At 39.9% G+C, this 18,610-nt stretch overlaps 1 protein-coding gene across 1 annotated transcript in view; it reads right to left on the reverse strand.

Annotated features, from left to right (window-relative positions):
- Positions 1-18,610, reverse strand: part of ATP6V0E1 (ATPase H+ transporting V0 subunit e1) — a 37,919-nt gene that overhangs the window by 5,809 nt on the left and 13,500 nt on the right. The window contains exon 3 of the mRNA XM_045792124.2: positions 5,620-5,749. Coding sequence (XP_045648080.1) covers positions 5,656-5,749 — 94 coding nt within the window. The 3' untranslated portion in view covers positions 5,620-5,655. The remainder of the gene's footprint in view (positions 1-5,619; positions 5,750-18,610) is intronic.

Genomic DNA, 18,610 nt, shown 5'->3' on the forward strand with positions numbered 1-18,610 from the left:
TTTTATCTATATTTTTTCATTTTAGATATATTCACAAAAGAATTCCTTCTTTACAATTATGTGTAAGATATGTGTTTATTGCAGATTAACTACAAGAGATATTTAAGCAAACGAAAGCTATGTGTATTTAACATGTCAAGGCAATGCACAAAATGAAGGGGAAAAACTGGAGAGCTAAATACATCTAGGGAGAAAGGAAATCACTTTGAGACCAAGTGGCCAGAAGAGAAAGTACAAGGATTTGCAAACTGGACACTCAAAGAGAAAACATCAGAAAGAATGGAGAGAATAGGTGAATGGAAGCAAAAGAGCAGAGAGAATGTGTGCAGAATAGTGTGTCTACTAATCTGCCTCCTAAATTAACGAACGTCGTAGGGCACTGAGAGGAAAGGCTAAGCAAATTTCATTAGATCAAGAACGTGGAAATGGCTGCAAAAGTGGTTTGAAGGCAACTGGGAAGGCCTTGCCCGCCAACTTAGGAAGCTGGACATAACCTGCAGGTTAGCCATTCTTACTTTTTGTGGCTCATGGGAACTTACTTTGGTAACCCTGACAAAAACTGTGCTTACCTCATGTTACAGAGCATTCCAGGGGGCAGGTACCCACTAAACTCAGGGACTTCAAGTTTAAAAAAAAAACACAAAAAACCTGCAGTAGCCTATGGAGAACTACTGAAAGCTTCTGGGGCAAGCAGTGATCTCTTTCAGGAAGTGCTGCATCAGGAAGACAAACAGGGTGCTGTTTGGTAGATACGGTGACTGTAGAGAAGGGGGACCTGATGAACAGCCACTGTAATAACTCGGAGCTGCAATGATCTGAGTCAGAAATTAGGGTGCCCGAAGGAAGAGCAGGGAGGAAGAGCAGACGTAAGAGCCATTAACAGGATCAACCGGCTTCAAGGAAGAGGAGAAGGAAGTGATCAAATAGGTTCTGACTCTTAGTGACAGCGAACCCTGTAACCTCAGGAATTGAAACAAAGACATGACAGTTTGAAGTGGCAGCAGCATATCCGGTCAGAGACAGCAGAGTAAAAGATACACTTTTTAACCAAAAAACACCTTGCACCGTTCAACTCTTCACAAATATGGCTCAATTCCAACCTCTCAACAAATCACAAACCTCTTCAGAGCCCACAGCCGTCCCTGAAATCCCTACTCAGGACCATGCACCTCATGAGCACTCAAATATTTTTGGAATGCATAGAAAAACAGCTCCCCCTGGGCTGAGGCCTAATTACCACTACACTTTATTCCTCTCCCGTCCAGACTCTGTAATAAAATAGAATGTCTGCCCTTCAGGACCACAGTAAGCCATATAAACTCAACTAAAATATTATAATGATGTGGTAAACCAACTAATTTAAAGGATATTGGGGCTAAAGCCAAATCCACTCCAAGGAGCTTGCAAACTAGCATCACACCCCCAAGGCTCTAGGAAGAAGGGCTGTGATAAAAACAGCAATCTTGATGTGACCGTTCCGGAAGCATCTTAGGAATCTAGGAGAGGCAGACAAGGCTGGCAGGGGGCAGAGATGGAATGAGCGCTGTTCTTAGAAGTACCAGCAAGATTTCCAGCCAGTAAACACAATGTGCTGTAACTCAGTCTATCATCAACACACGAAAGAAAATCGTGGCGATTAAAGTAGCGAAAGATCAGCTAGGTGTTTAACTGTGCTGCTGAAATCAAGTCAATTCCATCCATATAAAATTATTCTAAAGCTTTCATGACTGTTCCTCATTTTCCTCTGCTGAATACCATGTCTGGCTTACACCGCCTACCTTCCAAAATCTGGCCTCTAATCACGCACAAAATCAAACGCTTTTCCTTACCAGATGAAGACAGGCCTAAATCTGGTTTCTGGACTCCGTTATCATCCCACTGTTGTGTAAAAGCACAAAGTTCAAAAGGGAATTTAGCTCAGTCTTTTGATTTACCACAAAGAAAAGTGAAGTCTTGTCACAGGAACAGTTTGCTCCCATGTTAGGCAGAGATTAGATCTCTTTATGTGATAACTCCAAAGGCCTACAGTTATGGTACTACCATAATCACTACCTCAAATGCAGAATAAATGTGACAGGACATTCCTAGTTAGGGTTCTCCTGGCTTATGCCCTCCTGCTTCCTGGCATTTGCTTGTAAAGGAACCACCTTTAATATAAGGGTTTCAAGCAGCCCTGGTTTATGCTGTGGACCAGAGTGCAAACAAGAAATTTGTCAATCAGGTTAACCTGCGTTTGAGAGTTAAGACAAACGAAACCTTCAGATCCACACACTCACTGTTCTTCTGACCCAAAGGGCCCATTTCTCTTTTATTACAAGGGAAGGAAATGAGGCTCAGAGAAGCTAAATGAAAGGCAATGCTGGAAGGAGATCCAACTGAGGCCTGAAAGTCTCTGCTTGAAACCCCAATCAACATCTTTACCTAATATCCACTGTAGTTGAAAGGAAGGATAACAAATAGGAGAAATTTATGGGGGGGGGGGTAAAAAAAAAAAATCTTGTAAATCAGACAATACTTTGCCCTTTGGGCAAAGACTGAACTCTAAGGAAGAAAAAAAAACAAACCTGACTACTTACCTATCAGATTGGCAAAAATCCAGGCTTGTTAGTGGGAATGTAAAAATGGTATAATCCCTATAAGAAGGTCACGTAGTAATAGGTATAAAAAGCATATATACCTTTAAACCAGATTCAATTTTCATGGAATCTAATCCAAAGATCATCACCAAAATATAAAATGTCATATGTTTAGAATTATATTGTACTTTTATCAATAACAGCAAAAGACTAGAAACAATCCAAAAGCTGTAACAATCCAATGGCTATATAAAAAGAATTGAGGAAGATCTCTATACATCGATAAGAGCAATCTCTAGGATATATTGTTCAGTGAAAAAAAGCAAGGTACAGAATAGTATATATAATACGACATCTCTTCTGTAAGAGCTGTGGGGGGGGACATACACTCGCATGTATATATACGTACATACATATAAATCTATATATGTATGTATTTGCTTATCTTGGCAAAACAAAACACAGGAAGAAGAGACCTCTCTGAATGTAACTTGTTTATAATTTTGACTTTGGAAATATGTTTTACATATTCAAAAGACAGTAGCAAATAAAAAAATTACTATGAATTGAACACAAAATAAAACAATCTAATTATATATTAAATTGATAATGATGACAGAAAATAATTATTCCAAGTGACCTCAGAAAACGACATTTTTTTCTTTATTTGTTATAAGGACAAATAAAGCAGCAAAGAAATCCTAAACTGCATTCAATAAACTTAGAGTTAGGGGTGCCTGGATGGCTTAGTCGTTAAATGTCTGCCTTCGGCTAGGGTCATGATCCCAGGGTCCTGGGATCGAGCCCCGCATCAGGCTCCCTGCTCAGTGGGAAGCCTGCTTCTCCCTCTCCCACTCCCCCGGCTTGTGTTCCCTCTCTCACTGTCTCTCTCTCTCTCTCTCTGTCAAATAAATAAGTAAATAAATAAATCTTAAAAAAAAAACAAAAAAAGATAAATAAACTTAGTTAGTTAGCTATACTGGTGTTATTTTGAAACTATATGTATTGCAGGGGCGCCTGGGTGGCTCAGCCTTTAAGTGTCTGCCTTCAGCCCAGGGTGTGATCCCAGGGTCCTGGGATCAAGCCCCGCATCAGGCTCCCTGCTCCGCTGGGAGCCTGCTTCTTCCTCTCCCACCCCCCCTGCTTGTGTTCCCTCTCTTGCTGGCTGTCTCTCTCTGTCAAATAAATAAATAAAATCTTAAAAAAAAAAAAAAGGAAACTGTATGTATTACAGGATAATGAAGATAAGTAATTATTGTCTGTAGGAGCGAAGATTTTCAGCATATGTGAATGGTACTCAAGTATAAAACCAAAAAAGTAAAAACCACGTAATGTTTAATTTGAATTAAAAGTACTAACATGAGGGGCACCTGGGTGGCTCAGTCGGTTAAGCGTCTGCCTTCAGCTCAGGTCATGATCCCAGGGTCCTGGGATCGAGCCCTGCATTGGGCTCCTTGTGCAGCTGGGTGCCTGCTTTTTCCTCTCCCTCTGTCTGCTGCTCTCCCGCTTGTGCTCTCTCCCTCTCTCTGTCAAATAAATACATAAAATCTTTAAAAAAAAAAAAAAAAGAAAGAAAGAAAGAAAGGAAGGAAGGAAGGAAGGAAGGAAGGAAGGAAGGAAGGAAAGAAGGAAGGAAGGAAGGAAGGAAGAACTAACATGAACTCATGATCTTTTTCTTCTTAGAACATACTTCCTGGCTCTGTCCACTGTAAAGGCTTAGAAGCAACAACACCCCAGCAGAAGTGAATGCACCTAACAATCAGATCTTGGTTTTTAAATCCATTTCCCACTGAAAGGAACCACAGCCAGCTGGGCTTGAGGGCCGACCAGTGACCCAGGGATCCTGTCGGTGGGAAATTTAGAAAGCAATCTGAGGAACAGCTGATTCCAAGTCTGAGACAGGAAACACACAGAGAGGTCTGGGATATCTTGATGTTGCCAGTAAGTAAGGAAACTACCAAAGACTAATATCAAAAGGACACAGAAGCCAGTCCAGACAGGCTCCCATAGGCCAAAGAAAGAACAATTGAACATTAGAAGGGTAGTAAATGTAATTGATTAAAATTCAAAAGGGAAGAAAAGAAAACCTCTCTGGATACCCTGGAAGTGACTTGGGCACTAACATCTTACTCTGAAAATTAAAAGAAAAGAATTAAATATGTATACTGCTTTTCCTGTATGATCTATATTTCAAGGTTACTAAATAACCCTAGAATGAGGGTAAGTTCACCTTTATAGAAACATTTCATCTAATCAAATGTAGATGTAATGATGGAACTAGAAAATCACCATTTTGCACTTTCTACTGAAATGTTTACTTCAGGCTAAGATCATCAATGGATAAAATCCGAAGATAAAGGTGGCAGAGAACTTTGCAACTGGAGGAACCAGGCTGCTGTTACCTGAACCCACTGATCATCATAGCATCATGAAAAAAGGAGAGTCAGACACCATGTGTCTCTTGATATGAGTTCACAGTACCACCTAAGAAAACGCTCTTGCCAAAAAGCGGAACCAGAATCTAGGCAAGCATTCAGTGCTGACTTCCATTTATCAAAATAATGGAGAAAGAGGAACAAACTAAATGACAGGTTTTCTGACTCTCGGCCAGTGAATAAATCTTTCCACGATACCACTCCTTACCTCTCTGATCTTCTAAACCAAATAAAACCTACAATTTTAACTCCAGTTTTCAAAGAGCACCTGTCCCTCTCTATCCAAAGCACTCAGAAATGCCCTTCATTTAAAATCTGTCAGCAACTTTAAGAATCCTACAATGTCAAGTATAGTCATGTTCCTGTGTCTGGAAGACTGCATGCAAACTTTATTTAAGTGGCTGGGTAACAGCAGAATTTAAAAGACTCTTATGAATAAATCCTTTGGTAAAGTGAATGGCCTAAGTTCCAAATTTATTTCTGCTCTGCAGATGTTTACTTTTAGCAGTCTGCCCTTGCCAAGTGTTAAAATGGCTGTAGTTTTCTGAGGAAAAGTCAAGGCAACCTCTAGCTGCAACACTGATGTGAAAGGTCAAGGGTATAGTCACCTCAATGATGGAGCCCTGGAGAGCAGGTCTTCCTCCTTAAGGCCAGTGATACTTGAGGTACCAGATGGTTTCATTTTTCAACTGTGGTCCAAAGAGAGGGTTGAGTTGGGCCAGAATTGCAATCAGCCAACTGAAAGAATGATGGGGGAGGAAAAGCAACAACAGAAAGTGGTGAACTTATGCTGGAACATAACCATTTTCAAGCAGGATGAAAATGAATGCTTTAGTAAAATTTAAATCTACTCTGCTCAGACCAAACCTTCCATACACTTAAGTTCAAAAAACACATGGTGCTAACGGGAGCATGGCTTATAACCCATGTTTCAAAGAGCACACCCTGCCTTTGTTTCAATACATAGTGACCAAGCAGTGAAACTTCACCATAGTTGTCTTTTCTCTCATCATCTTAATTCCAAGTATCTAAGATTTCCCGCATTCATAGGAGATCTTTACCTCAGAATATCTTTACCTAACTTCAGTTTAGCATCATCACAACTTCCAAGATCAGGAAGAACGGGTGTTACTTTATCCATTCTCCAAACGCTAAGACCTACAACCAAAAGGACACGCCCATTTTTACTGAGAGAGCCCAGGTTAAATTTCAGCCCACCATCTTTCAATTAGGCTGTAACACTGGAGCTCCCCTTCTCTAATCACCATCACCACTAAAATATGTAACACATCTCTTGGTCCCAGTGGAGCTGAACCAGATGGGTATTTAATTCTCCCAGCTTACTTGAGAACCTAAGCAACAACGCATTCCTCTGTACTATACAGACTAATTATGGAGGAAGCACAGTGGTGTTACACACTACCTCAAGGTTAAAAGTGAAAAAAGCACATAGTCAAAACTGTCTTTAAAATTTTCTTCTACAGCTCGCCAAGTTCTGAATAAATGGTTTTATGTCTGATACAGTGATACATACAACCAGCGAAGTCTGAGAATCACTGAGCTAAGACCAAATCAAAGAACAAAAAGGAAGATAATGCACAAATATCTGGCCATTCAAACCATTCCCTGTTTTACTTATTAAACAAATATTTAATGAGCACCTACTAGGTTCCAGGCCCAGGGATACAAAGGAGAAAATGAACTGTCACTACCTTCACAAAGTTTATATAATAGAATGTCAGGAAGGAAATACAGTAGGATGAAGGAATAGAGAATGATGGAGGTAGTCATCAGGAAAGGCCTCTCCAAGGAGGTAACATTAGAGCCGAGAGCAGAATGAAGCAGAATACACACTGTCTTTCACCTCTCTGTAATATACATGAAGTGATTAGAGAATCTCTCTCATTTTGCAGGGAGAAGGTATGGTAAACAAGCCCAGCCTCCATCGACTGATCTGGGAGAGGAGATGTTCGTAATATAATCTGACGCAGCTATTCTCTGTGCACAGAATGGGGGGAACTGCTTTCCAAGGAAAAGGAAAGATACTGCTACAGGAGTCTCCTTCTAAAATTTTAGCACTTTAAATTCCCCTATAAGAGAGGAACCAGCCAAACCCAACCAGGCTGTTACCCGATTACATCTCTTTTCTTCCAGTTGCTGTCATTTTTAGAACTCTTCCAGTCAAAGGATCAAACAGCTGATTCTGATCACCAATGACCAGACTGCTGGAGAATCTGCCAGCACTGCGCCCGCCCGAAGCTTGCACCTACAGTAACAAATGTACCCGCCCCCCCCCCCGCCCCACCCCACAGAAGGTGGTTTTGTGACAGGAAACCCGATACCTGAGGAAATCAGGCCAAAACAGATACCCCAGGCTGACTCACTTTATAAACAAAAAGCTAATTCAGATGAGACGCTCTGATCGGTCCTTAGAATGAGAATATTAAACACAAACAAAATACCCAGACTTGTAGCTGAGGTCACATCTGACACTGTGAAACAAAGAAAGAGGATAGCAGAGGCAGACACGTTGAAAAGCTCTGTGACTACAGTGAACACTAATGGTGCGGAGCTAAGAGTCATGGAAAATTCCACACAGACCCAGGACTTCCCCAATCCCAGCAGGCAATAGAGGCTGACTGTAAAAACAGTCGTTCATCCTTTCGTAAGAGACTGAAATAACTGGCCAATGCACAGAAGTACTAGATAAAAACTATGCTAGAACCTAAACTGATCCCTTTTTTTCATCGAAAAAATGTATAGAATGAAATAAAAGCACCACCTCCCGGCACTTCGTATGATGCTGAATAGCAGTGCGTCTCAATCCTGGCTGCTCATTGTAATCACCCAGGGAGCTTTAAAACATACGGATGCTATGCTTCACCTGTAATCTTTCTTTTAATTCTCCCACAATACAGTTAAGGAAACCGAGGCAGAGAGAGGTTAAATGGTTTGCCTGTGGTTATAATATTAAGCAGGTGGTAGTAGCTCCTGAACCAGAATGAGGTTAGACTAATGTTCCCCCTACAAAAGTTATCTTCTGAAATATTTTTTAATGGACAACATTTCAGGAGGCATCCATTTAACTATATCTAATCTGTCTGGGAGTTAAGGAGACAAAGAATCCATCTGCTGATTGCTGAAGAAGTCCATCACAAGCCTTTGTTACCTGAGGTAAAGCAAGAATATCCTAAATCAAGAACAAAGTCCACTTTGCTTGTTCAGATCAGGATTCAGAAACTTTCTAAAATTTAATTTTACATACTACTCTTAATGTTTCAAATCAAGCAAAACATCTCACTTAAAAACAAAACAAATCAAAACAAACCAACAAGCTACAATTCAAGAAAATTCCTTGGAAAAAGCCCAGGTCAGTTCACTTGAAATTTCATGGAGGAATTTTCCCCCTCTAACCAGCTGAGCTCTGTGCCTGCCCTTCTGACTACCGCCTGACTTAAAATTTCCCTTCAAAGCTGATAAACACGGTGGAAAATTGGAAGGAGAAAAAAAATCCGCTCTGAATTGATGGAAGTGGGTGGAGGAAGAGATCATATTCCAATGAATCTATTATTTCATGTGTCCAAGAAAAGAGAACTAAGTGTACCCTTCACATTTGCTCAAACTATTCCACATCTCTCCATAAGCTGAAGGCCAGCCTAATAACTAACCATCTGAAATTATTCAAACTATTGAGGCAGTTATGGTGTGGTAACATATTTCAGAGAACTGCAGGGCTGGAATGGACCAGAGGTCAAGTCCATGTTCCTCATTTTAATGAGGAAGAAACTAAGTGCTAGGGAGCTTAACACCCCACAGTGAATCAGTGATAACGTTGGAAGAGGAACCCACAACTCCTGAGTCCCACTACGTCAGGCTGCTTCCACAGCATACTAAGGGCAAAACAAATCAAGCAGCCCCGGAGCTCCTAATTAATTCCACAACCATTTACCAATGCAAAGATTAACTGGTTAAGGAGCCAACCCTCCAGGGGCTCATGAGCCTGTGAGAGACAAGGCAAGGTTAGCAGCAGAGTGTGCTTTAAATAACATATGCACGGGAGCGTTTATTCTACAAACACTCCCTGCACACTTATCATGAGCTCAGCTCTTGGTTATTAGAATTCTCCAAGCACAAAATACGCCCTCCCCACTGAAAAGGCTATATCCAGATCTCTCAAATCTTGCTTTGTTTTTTTTTGTTCCACACTCAGACATGAGAACAGGGAACAAAGGAATGGTTACTTCTTGGTGATGCAGACATCAAGTGGGTAACTGTCTGGCTTCCCTGTTGGAATGGGTTAAGTCCGGCTAGGACTTCTCTTCTGAACCCACTGTCCCCCCAGTGAGGGCCAGGATAGGAATGACCTCTATCAGTGGGCTCCTGAAGAAAAAGCAGAGATGCAGGAGAGGGATTTGCCTTATCTCCACTGAAATGACCTCTGTCATATCCCCTCATCCCAAACGACACAAATTCTTTCATAGGCAGCAATATTATTAGACACCACTAGAAAATATAGCCTTTATCAATGGATGAATGAATAAAAAGATTACAGTATACACACACACACACACACACACAGGAGTATTATTCAGCCATAAAAAAGAATGAGATCTTGCCAGTTATGACAACATGAATGGACTTCGAGGGCATTATGCTAAGTGAAATAAGTCAGAGAAAGATAAATACTATATGATCTCTCTTACATATTTTATATGTATTAAAAAAAACAAGCTCATCGATAACAGAGAACAGATTAGTGGTTGCCAGAGGCGGGGTGTAGGGGATGAGAGAGAGGGGTGAATTGCGTGTTTTTGTTTTAAATAAATTGAATTTTAAAAATGAAAGCTTTTATTATTACTATAGAGAGGCAGAAAAAAATATGAAATTCAATATTAGACAAAACCACATTTCAATTCCAGCTACACCAAATATTAGTGGAGTGACTCCAGGCAAGTGACCTTACAAACTGAGCTTCAGTTTCCCCTTTTGTAAAGTGAAGATTATAACCTGTCTCAAGATGTTAAGAATTAAACAGATAATACATGAAACTGCTCTGTGTAGTAGCGGACAACTAGATGTTCTAAGTACTAGTTATTCCTTCTTCTTCTCTGTGAGACAGCCACAGAATGAAATACAACCTATTTACTTTACAAAGGAGTTTCTCATGTAACAATGAGTCATCTCATCTCCACCCCCAGCCCTCTGTGGTAGGCAGAATTCTAAGATATTCCCCCAAGATTCCCATTCCCTGGTATGGGACACACCCTGTCTAAACCCAGCATGGTGAGTGAGGTGGGACAGTCACTCCCAAGACTAGATTGTGTTAGATTGTACTGCTGGCTTTAAGGGAAATTACCCTGAGTGGACCCGACCTAATCAGGTGAGCCCTTAAAAGGGGTGGGACGCTCTCCCCGATCAAAGAACTTAGGAGCATGTGTATCATTTATGCATTTATTGCCAATCAGTTCTGAACACACCCTTTAATAGGTGCTCTGTAATAAGCAACTGAATTCCCTTCTCTCCTTTACAGTAACATGACATTCAGCTTTCTCAGTAGAGGGAGCTGGAGGGACACGGCGGGCGTGGGCTGGAAGTTGGTAGAGTTGGTGTGTGAATATTCCGTGGAGCCTGCAGAGACTCAGGCCTGGAACACAGTCATGCTTAGATCTGGTAGCCTCAGCCTGGAAATAAACTTCCTGCAGTCCTCCTGACAGGGAAACCAGAGCCCCTGCATGGCCTACATGCTCTGAAGGCCTCCCGCTCGCACTGGCACAGGGAATCCCACCCATCCACAGACTGCCCACTCTCCTGCCTGTACTCCAGAGGGTGGCCTACTGCTTGTCCACCAACTCCAGACCAACTCCAGCCCGCCCAAACCAATGAAATTCTCTGCTATCAAGTGGGCTGAACCACACTTTCTCCAACAAGGTCTGATTCCCTTCCAAGTTTGTCCTTCCTTGGGTACTCTCCCTCAGCGCTAGAGTACCATAAATAGTTTCCTTATATCTTACAGTTACTCTTTTGTTGTACTGAATAGTAATTATGTTAAATTTCCCGTTTAACCTACTGTGTGGTTTCTATCTCCTAGTTATTTCTACCTCCAGATCATTACAGGATGAGAAAGATTTGACACAAAGCAGATTCTCTACCGTTCGCTTTGAAGATGCAAGGGCCACATGGAAAACTAGGAACTGAGAGCAGTGACCAACTAGTAGCCAGCAAGGAAAAGGGACCTCAGTCCAACAACCAATTCAAAGGAACTGAATTCTGCCACAGCCACAGGAGCTTAAAGACGGGCCACAAACTCCAGATGAGAAGGCACAAACCTTCCACTAACCTTATCCCAACCTTATCTCTATCAGGGCCCTTTCACTACCATAGGAATATGCCCTATTTTTGCCAGCTCTATACTTGAAATATCGTTTCTTTTCTCCATACTTTCTATACCAGGACTTCCAGTTCAAAGTCTGTAACAATCCCCTTTTCTCCCAAATTATAAAGGAAAACAGTATAAAGTCAAAGTAAGAAAAGTATACTTTTTCATACAGCAGATGAGAATATGCTGGGCCAGATTCCTAGATTTCTCTCCCACTATAAACAGTCAAGATGTCCAGCTATTTTTAATATATCCATGATAGATACGTAAGCAGTTCTCAGACCAAGAAACTGAGTGAAGGCAAGTACCCAGAGAGGAAAACAAAGTGATTATAGGTTGCCTTCCGCACCTTGAGAGCACAGACTAAACCAGATAACTTGAGCTTTTATTTTCAGACCTCCCAGGGCATGGGAAACAGTAGACAAAGCCCAGGGCCCACTTAAGGTAGAGAATCTAATACAAGTTTCACATCCCATCCCCACAAAGCTGAGGTGCCAAAGGGCTATATCTCAAGGTACAGATAAATCAGTCAGAATCCCTGAAGAAGAATGATAGGAAAATCAACCGTCTCAAATATAAGCATCAAGAAGGAAGTAGAAAAACACTGCCACTGAAAATTAGCCTTAATGGAAGTTTGTAACTCAAATTCATACTACATGGTTTAAAAAAAAAAACAAACAAACCCACATAACAAAAAATTTTACTTAATTTGATCCCACACGGGTGAGGCCTTTGGCACTTGGTAGAAGCAATGTAAATCTTTTCTGGAGAAGCCCACTTTCATAGTAGGCCTCAAAAAAGTCATACACATGGAACTATAGGGAATATGAACAGATGGCTACAAAATATTATAAAATACATATGGCACCATGAGTGAGAGGGACCAAAGAGAGCAAAGAGCTGACACCAGACATGGATTACAGATAAGCTGTCTGCTATGTTTCAAGAAATAAGTATGAAATATGAACAGGGAGAAATGGGGAAAGGAGGGAGGAGGGGGGGGATATCAAAACTGTAAAAGCAGCAAAAAAGAACACCTACAGAAATGAAAAATACAATACCTGAAAATAAAAAAAGGCAAGTGGTGAAGTTCTGCTCTGATAAAGCAGAGTAGCTTATACCATACTCATCCTATAGTGATTATAAACTCTTAACAAAATATGAAAAATAACTACTTGATGGTACTAGAGAATGTCCAAAAGCAGGTAGAAACTAGAGGGGATTCAATCCTTAAAGAAAGAAGTCACACCAGGGTTCCTGGGTGGCTCAACTGGTTAAGCATTTCAACTCAGGTCATGATCTCAGGGTCATGAGATTGAGCCCCGTGTCGGGCTCCGCACTGGGTGTGGAGCCTGCTTAAGATTCTCTCTCCCCTGCCCCACTGCTTGTGCATGCACTCGTGCCCTCTCTATGAGAAAGAAAAAAAGGAAGAAAGAAGAAAAAAAAAAGAAAGAAGCCACACCAATACCTTTCTATAGCATTTCTCCTGAAAACACTGTCCAGTCCACGTGTGGGGCAAGATAATTGAAACTCAAGCAAGAAGCTGCAGTTTTATTGGCTTGGGTATCAGAAGATGAAGTTCAGAGCTGCCAGAACAGCTAGAAATAAAAAAGGGAAATCTCAAAAAGGAAGGTGCCACAAAGGGGAGCCCCAAAGTCTGTGTATAAATTTCCCTTAACCCTTGGCTGATCCCTGAACTCTAGAAAATGCCAAGGACTGCGGAAAACACCTGGAAGTCTGAAAGGATGGAGGGGAAATTTCAGCTGCTGCCTACCACCAGAAGAAAGAGTATTCAGAGTCTGAAGTTAGAAGGACTTGGTAAACACCTCAGATTTTCCATTGAAATCCCAGAACCAGAAGGGGCACACTTTAATGGAGAATTCAATTCTAATCTAAGGGCAAAACTGACATAGATCTGCCCCAACAAAGTATAAAACCAACTCTCCACAAGTTTAAGGTGATCAATTAATAATTTAACTGTTACAACAAAATTTAATCTTTCCCAGAGGAACAAAGTAGAATCCAGAGTCTCTGTCATCTACAATATACAGTATTTAGTAAACAACAGTCATGCCCCCCAAAAGAAATATAATCAATAGTCAAGAACAAAGGGATCAAGAGAATTCCACACCATTCCAAACTAATACAGATGTTGTCATTAAAAGATAATGATTTTATAGCAGCTATTACAAATCTGTTTAAAGCCTAAAAGAAAAACTCACTACAAAGAACGAACAGATTGGGAATGTCAGAACATAAATTAAAACCACAAAAAAGAACCACATGGAGCTTCTAGAACTAAAAGGTATAATACACAAACTAAAACTCTCTGGAGATAGCAGAAGAAACAGTCAGTGAACCTAAAGACAGATCAACAGAAACTATCTAATCTGAAGAAATAAGAGGAAAAAATATTGGAAAAAAAAATCAGTCAAACATAGGTGCAACCGGAGTCTCAGGAGAAAAACAATACAGCAGAAGAAAACAAAAGACACATAGGCTGAAATTTTCTCAAATTTGATGGAAAACATTAACTTACAGATTCATATAGCTCAGCAAACTCCAATGAGAATAAACTCAAAGAAGACTACACCTAAACACATCATAGTCAAATTGCTAAAACCAAAGATAAACAGAAAATCTTGATAACATTCAGAGGAAAAAGAATGCATAAGGAGGAACAATTATTCAGATTACAGCTGAATTCTCGGCAGAAACAACGGAGTCCAGAAGACAACGGAAGAGCATCTTTAAAGTCATCTAAAAGGGAAAAAAAATCCTGTCAACTCAGAATTCTATATTCAGAAAAACTATCCTTCAAAAATAAGCATGAAAAAAAGACATTTTCAGGTAAATGAAAGATGAGTGAATTTGTTATCAGCATACCTGTCCTACAACAAATACTATAGGAAGTTCTTCAGACTAAAGGGATAGCAGATAAAAATTCAGACTAAGAGGATGTCAGATAGAAACTTGAATCTACAAAAATAAGGAACTCTAGAGAAAGGGTAAACATGTGGGCAAATACAGAAGACTTTCTCTCTTAATTTCTTTATAAGACACGATTCTTTAAAGTAAAAATTGAAACACTGCAGTGTTTTGCTACATACGTAGATGTAAAATATATCATAATCATGGCACAAATGATGTAGAGTAAATGGAATTATATTGTTGCAAAGTTGTTATATTTTATCTGAAGTGGTTCGGTATTAACTCTAAGTACTCTATGAAAAGTTAACAACACATATTGTAATCTCTAGAGCAACACTAAAAAGAGAAATGCTAAAAAGCACAGCAAAAATAATCCATTAATGCAAAATAAAGCACACAAGGAGGGCAAAGGATGTAATGAACGCTGGGTGTTATATAAGACTGATGAATCACTGGGATGCCTGGGTGGCTCAGTTGTTAAGTGTCTGCCTTTGGCCCAGGGCGTGATCCCAGGGTCCTGGAACGGAGCCCCACATTGGGCTCCTTGCTCCGCTGGGAGCCTGCTTCTTCCTCTCCCACTCCCCCTGCTTGTGTTCCCTCTCTCGCTGGCTGTCTCTCTCTCTCTCTCTGTCAAATAAATAAATAAATAATCTTAAAAAAAAAAAAAAAGACTGATGAATCGCTCAACTCTACCTCTGAAACTAATAATAAGGCATAAAAGAACAGAGGAACAAAAAACTAGATGAGACAAACAGAAAACAACAAAACAGTGGACCCAAACCTAGCTATGTCAACAATTACATTAATTATATATGAAATATCCAATCAAAAGGCAAAGGCAGTCAGAATGGACAAAAAAGACAGAGCTATATGCCATATGTAAAAAGGCACTTTTTAAATATAAAGACAGATATAATGACCATAAGAAAGGTGGTATGATTATCAATATCAGACAAAGTAAAAATCGAGTCAAGGAGTATTACCAAGGATAGACAGGGATACTTTACAATGATAAAAATGTCAATTCATTGGAAGACATAACAATCGTGAATGTACATGCTCCTAATAACATAGCTTCAAACATATAAAACAAAAATGGAAATTAAAAAGAGAAATACAGAAAAATATGCAATAACTAATGAGTTTAACACCTTCTTTCAGTAATTACTAAAAGTGACCAAAAAACTCAACAAAGATATAGAAGATTTGAACTACCTTGACCTGACATTTATAAAACACACCACACTCAACAACTGCAAAATAGACAATCTTTTGAAGTACACACGAAATGATCATCATGATAAACCATTATGCTAGGCTGGAAGACGAGCCCCAATTGCGTAAGACTGGAATCTTACACAGTATATATTCGGATAAGGTATCCAGAAAAGCACCAAATATTTAAAAATTAATGAAAAACACAGTGTCATCAAAATTTGTAGGCTGTGGCTAAAGCAATACTTAGAAGGAATTTTATTGCATTAACTGCTTACATTTAAAAAACAATGAAGGTTTAAAATCATTTATCTAGTCTCCACTGTAAGAAGTTAGAAAAAGAGCAAATTAAACCCAAACTCATGAGAAGGAAGGAAATAAATAAAAAGAAAATCTAAATGAATGGAAATATATACCATGTTCAGGATCAGCAGACTCAGTATTGTTAATGTCAGTTCTCTCCAAACTCATCTATAGATTCAGCACAATGCCAACTAAAATCAACAGGCGTTTTTGGGGTAGAAACCAACAAGATGTTTCTAAAAATTTATATGGGTATTTTAGAATAGCCAAATAATCTTAAAGGACGAACATGGAGGACTTCAACTTCTTGACTTCAATATAAAACTAAATACTCGAGAGTATGGTATTGTGATAAGGCTAGACAGAGATTAAAAAACAGAAGAGATCATCCAGAAATAGATTCATACATATATGGTCAAATCGCTTTGAACTAAGATGCCAAAGCAGTTTAATGGAGAAAGGAAGATCTTTCCAGCCCACAATGCAGCAACAGCTGAATATCCATACCACCAAAACAAACCAACAGCAATGAAAAAACAAAGCTTGGCCCCACCGTTCTAGTGCCTGTGACCTTTGCAAGCAGTCATACCTAACTGCCAAAATCTCTCCAAGTGTCAACCTGTCGTGGACAGCCTTCATGTCCAAATCCTCACCCAGTAATGGAACTTCAAGAACTCAGTTCAACAGGTCCCATATCTTTGTTTACCTCAATCCCCCCCCCTCCAAACCTCCCCGGACCATCTATTATGACCCAATTCCATCCCCGGACTACTCTGCTCGTCTCACCACTTGACCCAACTTCTACTCTTCCCTTTCTTCCAAATCCTTCCATTATGTTCTCTGTAACTTGCTTAATGATCCACCACTCACTGACATACTTCCTTCTATTCTAACACTTCCCATTGCCTCCCCCTCCCCCTGAGACTCTCTCAAGCAGAAGTTATTCTTATACCAGATAACCTAGGCTTTGGCAATGGGGTAACTTCTTTGCTCCCCTGTGCTGCCTCCACACAATTCTCTCTCACTCTTGTGAAAACCTGACTTCTCCTTTGGGGTCCATGCCTGCAGATTTTACTACCTTCTCATCCCTTCATACATCTTGTGAGAATTCCTTTTTTTTTTTTTTTTAAGATTTATTTATTCATTTGAGGAGAGGAGGGGCAGGGGGAGAGTGAGAGAATTTCAAGCAGGCTCCCTCCTGAGTGCAGAGCCTGATGCCAGGTTCGATCTCATAACCCTGAGATCATGACCTGAGCTGAAACCAAGAGTTAAGACTCTCAATCAACTGAGCCACCCAGGCGCCCCCCGTCATGTGGGAGTTCTAAGCTGAAAGGATTAAGAGCAGCAGGGCCTCATACTTCAGGAACAAATTTAATTTGAGATACCCACTGTTTTCCATTATTGATGACACCACCTCCTTTTATTAGCAGACATCACCAAATGAGGTAGGAGACACAAAAAAATCACTAATCTGTGGAGAGACTGAGAGAGACGTCTCACCTATAAAAATACATTTCCTGAAGGAACCTCAAAGCTAGAGGTGAAGACAGAGACAGCTAACAGAAGGCCAAATAAAACACATACTTCCTCTGACCAAAGATGGGGCAATATGAAGATCAACGAGGACATTAATTATACTGTATTGAAATACATCAAATATGTCTAAATGTATCAGGTCATAATGATATAAACACAAAACGAAAATCACTGTCCACCCTTAGAAGATGCTAGGGAACCCAATTCATTATTTTGAAAACTGTTAAGTAAAGAGAAAACCACACATAGAACCTAGCATTCCTTTATGAACAGTTTTCAGTTATCTGGATAATGAAATTGTAGATGAAGTAAATATTTACGGATGTATTCTAGCTAATGAATAAACAAATTATAGATAGATAATATCATCAGTGATACCAACAACACAAATGAGACATTATGTATCCCCTGATGGAGGTATCAACACCATTTATGAAACAGACTTACCAAAAAAATGAACCTGAATGTGATCTAGCCCCTAGATGACTACCAACTTACAGGAAAAAAACAAAGAACAAAGAACAATACGTTAAATAACACCACGGGTGTGCAATTAACAAGGACCACTCTCTGAAGAACTATGCGACAAACCACCTGGTTTTTTTCTATTAACATGTGCAAAAAAGAAAGACAGACAGACAGACGGACGGACAGACAAATGGAGAAGAAACCGATAAAGAGAGACTTGGGAGGCACATTCACCAGATGCAATGCGTGGTCTTTATAAACATCTTCATTCAAATACATTGTAAAATAAATAGTGAGACAACTAGGGCAATTTAAACATATTTGATGATGTAAAGGGATTAACTTTTTCTGTGTGTGATAATAGTATTGTAGTTACACATGGAAAAGAATGATCATCTTTTAGACATATATATTGAAATACTTATAAGCTCAAAATAATCTGGGGTAGAGTGGGAAAGTGTGTGGAGATGGAACAGGATTGGCCATGAGTTGGCAATTTTTGAATATGAGTGACAGGTAGGTAGACAAATTTTTGTAAAGAGCATATAGCAGGTTTTAAAAGTTCAAAAGCAGAAAGTTAAAAAAAAAAAAAAAAAGTGCTATAGTAAAGAGCATCCCCGAAACTGACCAGCCTGTGGCTACTTGGTTGGAAATCAAAGTCGAACACCTTGGGAGGTGATCACATCTTGTGCCCAAACTGCTCTAGAGCCAGGACCAAAGCAAGGCTGGGCTCAGCTGTGGATCTGCACATTCTTGCACAAGTGGGACAA

The sequence above is a fragment of the Ursus americanus genome, chromosome 15 (assembly GCF_024610735.1).
Source record: "Ursus americanus isolate L20-20 chromosome 15, mUrsAme1.1.p, whole genome shotgun sequence".
In the NCBI taxonomy this organism is placed as follows: Eukaryota; Metazoa; Chordata; class Mammalia; order Carnivora; family Ursidae; genus Ursus; species Ursus americanus.